Raw genomic sequence first — 6,102 nt, 5'->3', positions numbered from 1 at the left:
TGTATGTATGTATGTATGTATGTATGTATGTATGTATGTATGTATGTATGTATGTATGTATGTATGTATGTATTTTTACTGTGTAATCTTTTAACTTTTTTTCTCTTGCAGCTCTGCCCTTTTGTTCAGTTAGTTGCAATCTGGAAGTCTGCCACTAGATGGCATTTTCCATATGGCCTTCTGATAAACCAACATGATGCTACCAGCTGTGTAAGCTAATCATTTATTTATAATTGTGTTGCAGGTGGACAGTGTTTGATGTGTCAATAATTGTGTTGCAGGTGCATGATGCTACCAGCTGTGTAAGCTAATCATTTATTTATAATTGTGTTGCAGGTGGATGTCCTGAGAGCTCTCGGAGCTGAGATCGTCCGTACACCTACCAGCGCTCGCTTCGATTCGCCCGAGTCTCATGTAGGCGTGGCCTGGCGCCTGAAGAATGAGATCCCCAACTCCCACATCCTGGACCAGTACCGCAACCCAAGCAATCCCCTGGCTCACTACGACACCACGGCTGAGGAGATCCTGGAGCAGTGTGACGGTGCGAACAACTCTAAAATGTAAACTTAGTAAAAAGCTTTCAGCTGTATTTTCAGGACTTTAAAAAAGAATTTCTTCTTGTCCTTTTCAAACAGGTAAAGTGGACATGCTCGTAGCTGGTGCYGGTACAGGCGGGACGATCACAGGCATCGCTCGCAAACTGAAGGAAAGATGCCCTAACATCAAAGTGAGCTACTTTCTGAGAAACTGTTTGAACTTCTGACAAATGTTTTTATCTATAATTTAACCAGTTTGCTAACGAACGGTTGGTGTTGTGTGCAGATTGTTGGTGTTGACCCAGAGGGCTCCATCCTGGCTGAGCCCGATGAGCTCAACAAGACCGATAAGACACAGTACGAGGTGGAGGGAATCGGATACGACTTCATCCCCACTGTTCTTGACAGATCTGTGAGTTCCTCTAGCTTCTTTTTGTCTTCCTCCTATTTTCTGTCTTYCTCACAGACCCACAGAAATGTTCAATTCTTACAGGTTGTTGATACTTGGTACAAAAGCAAAGACGAGGAGTCCTTCAACATGTCTCGCATGCTTATCCGAGATGAAGGCCTGCTGTGCGGTGAGTTCACATGTTTACAACATTGAACTACTTGTTGAATTCTGACTTCTGTTCAGGTGTCGTTTAAATGCAAATTCTCCCCTTTCTGCAACACAGGAGGAAGCTCCGGGACGGCCATGGCTGCAGCTGTGAACGTGGCCAAAGAGCTGAAGGAGGGTCAGCGCTGTGTGGTTATCCTGCCAGACTCCATCCGCAACTACATGTGAGAAACCCCACAACTCCTGTCACCACAAAGCTCMCTGCATTTCTAATCTAACAAGCAACATTTTATTCATTCTTCTTTGATTCTTTTACTTAAAACTACGTGACTGCGCATCAACTGTTCGGCTTCGGATGGAGTATGCAGAGTCCTTAACAGACAATGGGCCTCATGCAAGAACCATTCGTACCAACAGATTTGTTCTTAAGTTGTGCGTACGAGGGGTTTAGGAGAATTTGTGGTGTGCGACTGCTCTTCTGAATAAATGAAAACTATGTAACACAGTTGTTTACACTTAAATTAAAAAAAAATTTGACCAAAGGAAAACCGGAGCAGGACAAGAGAGAGATGAATATGATTTAGATTTTTATTTCTGTGACTGTACGACCCACAGGAGACACAGCAGCAGTCGTCATTTCATTCCTCGGCTTTAGCAGCTCCTTTAATTCCACAGCTGACGCTGCTAAAAAGAACAGATTTTCTTTTCTCAATCTCTGAGAGCAGGACTTCAATCTCCAAACTCGTAGTTCTTCTTTTTACTTTGTGATGTCATTTATGAATGGACACTTCCTGGTATGTGGGGCAGGAAGTGTAGCCTTATACGGTGTTTTTGGGGTGGTAATTATGCTAATCACCTCTCCCCATGCACGAGCACCTGATACACATTCATCAGAATCTGACGTGACATGTCTCATAAATATATTTCTTTCTATCTATCTATCTATCTATCTATCTATCTATCTATCTATCTATCTATCTATCTATCTATCTATCTATCTATCTATCTATCTATCTATCNCTCTCACTCTCACCTAGGGACAATTTAGAGTTATCAATTAACCACATTTAACATTAACAGTCATGTTTTTGGTCTGTGGGAAGAAGCCGGAGTACCTGGAGAGAACCCACGCATGCATGTTTAAACAAAGCATTTCACTAATTGTTTGTAATTATTGTGTACATCATAACGTTCCAAAACAAAAGCCTTTTCACTTCCAATAAATAGTCATAACAAGATGCAGCAAACAGCTTTTGGTGCAAATGTGACCTGTGCTGGCAAACCTAGTTGAAATGAACACAGGCTGCAGTTCTAAAAGTGAAAATTATAATTCTAATGTAAATATCTTAAATGTAAATTTCATAATGAGCATACAAACATATTTAGAAACATGATACAATATTTTAATGACTTTTTTCCTCACACTTATTAAATATAATTTTTTTTGTACATTTTACTGCTCAAATATCAAAGGGAAGTGTACATTAACGCAACATTTAAAAATGGCTGGATAAACGTTCAAAAATATGTTCATCAAAATGCCAAAAATAATTGAATCGTAGATAAAAGTTTAATGGGATTGACATGGGTTTTTCTTATATGAATACGTATCAGCGTTACTAGTTTAAGATTTAGCAAATAGGCGTTTTTCCACATTTGTAAAATTGAACCTGAACGCAAATTGATAAAATGCTGTTTGTGTCTGTCTGCCATGTGTTTTGTGGCACATGTATATGTTTTCGGTAAACACCGCATGGGCGGGGTTAGTTTCTTAAAGGCGACTTCTCAGAGCACCGCCTCAACTAGCCCCCTTACGGCGTACACTGGTGCTCTAAGGGAGCTCACCACTTACCGTTAAGCCCTGTCCAATCAGCGCTGTGAATGATGGCGATGTCTGTGCTAGCAGCTACGAGCAGGGCTAGACGGTCAGTATGGCGGAAAGGAGCAGTGGGAACGACTCAGAGGGACTAGAAAAACAATTACAGAGTCTCTTAAGCCGCTACTCAGGTGACGAACTCGGAGCCGACAGCGAACCGTTCTGCTCTGACTTTTGTAAGGTAAGGAGCTGTTGCTGAAGACGACGTTTGGATGTCGAAGATAAGAGCTTTAGCTTATAATGTTAGCCGACTCCCCTCCCCCAGAACTGGCAGCTAGTGGTGCTAGCAGCGGAGCTAAGCTACTTTACAAACAGAATACAAAATAGCATTTTAACATATGGCTAGTAACTGACGCTGATATGAAAATAAGGATGTTAAAAATCAGGAAGTCGGTCAGAACTTGGTAATATCTGCTCATGAATGTCCATCTACGACGGAGCTTTGGTTATGCTAACTGTTTAGCTATCCATCATGGTACTTTCAAGTTTTCTGTTTATATTTTATACTATGAGCAAACTGACAACTGATTGCATTTAGCACTTATTCACGAGTATTTACTAAATAGCTTAGTGAGTTTATTTTTTGGTCTCTTGTGAAACACATTTGGTCATAAAGACTGGTTTCGGTATCAATAACAGCAGCAAAATATAATGTTAGGTTTTAGTGTCATAAGCATTATTTGTTTATTAGTTTATATGGCCCACCCCCTTCTTGGTAAACCACACAAAAAGCAGTTCAGTTACCTAATAATGACATGTAATTACATAATAAGACAAATCACCAAAGCCTTTGAGTGATTATAATTAGAAAACATTCTACCTTGAATAATTAAAACATAATTGTTAAAACATAAGTGTTTGTTTAATAATATATAAACTGCAATGCAGAATTAGATTTACTGCATCAATGGAGATTAGAAGGGTAAGAAGCAGACAGTTAGGGACCAGCTGGTTTGAACATGTCTACAAAGGCAGAAATAGTTAATTTGCTTTTCTGGAGCATTCCAAGTGTGTTTTTAACATAATGTCAAATAAGAAAGATGTTGTTAATGGTCTTCAGCATTCAGTATTTTCTGCTATCTCTATTTGGAAAGCACTTCCACCTTGTAATTCCTTCAAAATAAAATGCAATAGTGGAAAGATGAACTGAATGACTTCTGATCTATTTGGGAAGGTGGTGTGGGGATGTAGGTGTTGTGATGAAAATAGCACCCCGCCTGGAAAAGCACCATTGTTAAAAGCAACTTGGCATGATCTGTGATTATAGCAGTCACATAATTTATTCATTTTCACACATTTACAACTCATTATAATATATATATATATATATATATATATGATAATGTTTCACTGGGACACTGGCTAACCAAATCATGACAAGGCAGTGTAGTTTACAATTGACATGACGCCTATGATAAAATTGCTCTGCCTTTGTGATCATGTGACCCCAGGTAAAGAAACCTACAAATTAGACAGCTTTAATGGATGACATTGTGAAGCTGACTGCRTTACTGGAGAGATTAATTGAGGTTTATTTATTTTAACAGCCAACATTGAGGCAAAGCACTTCTCTACTGAGTCATTCATCAGTTCAGTAAAGKTTTTTGAAAGAMAAGGAGAAACTGAAGTTAAACCCTGAGTGCTCTGCAGCCAAACAAAGTATAAAATAGTACAGTATATTGTCATTCTAAAGAACTTGCTACTTGTTTCATGTTCATGTGTACATGTTTCATGCAGTCATTGAGCAGTCCATGGTTGAAACTTACAGGTAAATTTAGTAAGAGTATACATTTTGCATTATACAACTATAAATGTGGTGTGTATAACTGGTTCAATAACCGGTCATAGAACTCAAGGAATAAACTTCTGTGATCCAAAGTTACAACGTGGATCTACACATAAAACCAATCATAGCTATTGTAGCTTTAAGGATTAATATTTAATTTAACTGAGATGAAATAAGTGCACAGTGTTGGTAATGGAAACCTTGACAAGTTTGTTGGAGGAAAAGACCGAGCAGTTCTTGCAGCTAGGGGGCGTGTCTCCTGCTAAAAAGCCTACTGTTGGTTGACAGGTGGCGCCATGTCAGTTTTCAGGCTCTGCTATTCTAGTTCCATTTGTGACCCAGGTGTCATCTGATTGACACTTCATGATGAATTTATCAACATTTATGTCCTTCAGGTCTAAGTTCCTGAGTGACAAGTGGATGGTTCAGAAGGGCTTCCTGAGGGAAGAGGACCTGATGGTGAAGAAGCCATGGTATGTGGAGTTCAGAAGTTTAACTGCATCTGTTTAGTGGGTCAGCAGACGTACACAATGCTCAGATTTGCTTTAAATCCTTGCAGGTGGTGGAACTTGAAGCTGCAGAGTTTGAACCTGTCGGCTCCTCTCACCGTCCAGCCYACAGTCACCTGTCAGCAGACCATCAAAATCCTCAAAGAGAAGGGCTTCGACCAGGCGCCTGTAGTGGACGAAACAGGGTGAGGGTGTCTTTGTTTACGTATTGTCAAAGAAATGAAACATTAGTGGTTGAGCTTCATCTCAGGCAGACGTTTCGGTGTTGACATTAACCCTGCATGTGTCTGTTTGTGTAGGGTAATCCTGGGAATGGTGACTTTAGGAAACATTTTGTCATCGATTCTCGCAGGGAAGATCAAACTGTCCGATTCTGTCAGTAAAGTCCTCTACAAGCAGTTCAGACAGGTAAAACACAATTCACTGTCTCTGAACACAAAAAACTCATAAAGCTCCATTACACTTGATCTGATTTACTTTCAATACCGAATGTCCAGTTCTGGTTGGCTGAAAACAGCAGCCAATAAAAGAGAGGAGCGCAGGGGGAGTGTCTCCAGGTAAAAAGGCTTTAATCAGCAGAACTGGAGGCTTTTATTGACACATACTGTGGACAAAAACAAGTTCAAATGTCATGTTCTTACATGAATCTATCCAACAAATTAAGATTTTAATAAATATTAGCTTTTATCTTTCTATTTTAAAATATATTCACATTGTTTCAGAGATATTAAGTATTTGTTTTATAAGCATATTAGATTTTTTTTTACTCTTTAGCACCATCTTGTGGCCATTTGGCTGCTTTACTTTGTGGATCAACTCCAAACTTTTAGTCTTAGGTG

At 39.5% G+C, this 6,102-nt stretch overlaps 1 protein-coding gene across 1 annotated transcript in view; it reads left to right on the top strand.

The window, feature by feature from the left end:
• LOC106531788 (cystathionine beta-synthase) overlaps nt 1–6,102 on the top strand; it is an 18,723-nt gene that overhangs the window by 7,609 nt on the left and 5,012 nt on the right. The window contains exons 6-13 of the mRNA XM_014027710.1: nt 337–541; nt 636–727; nt 823–948; nt 1,030–1,114; nt 1,211–1,316; nt 5,150–5,227; nt 5,314–5,448; nt 5,563–5,671. Coding sequence (XP_013883164.1) covers nt 337–541; nt 636–727; nt 823–948; nt 1,030–1,114; nt 1,211–1,316; nt 5,150–5,227; nt 5,314–5,448; nt 5,563–5,671 — 936 coding nt within the window. The remainder of the gene's footprint in view (nt 1–336; nt 542–635; nt 728–822; nt 949–1,029; nt 1,115–1,210; nt 1,317–5,149; nt 5,228–5,313; nt 5,449–5,562; nt 5,672–6,102) is intronic.

The sequence above is a fragment of the Austrofundulus limnaeus genome, unplaced genomic scaffold (assembly GCF_001266775.1).
Source record: "Austrofundulus limnaeus strain Quisiro unplaced genomic scaffold, Austrofundulus_limnaeus-1.0 Scaffold676, whole genome shotgun sequence".
Taxonomy (NCBI): Eukaryota; Metazoa; Chordata; class Actinopteri; order Cyprinodontiformes; family Rivulidae; genus Austrofundulus; species Austrofundulus limnaeus.
This window is presented reverse-complemented; position numbering and strand designations above follow the sequence as displayed.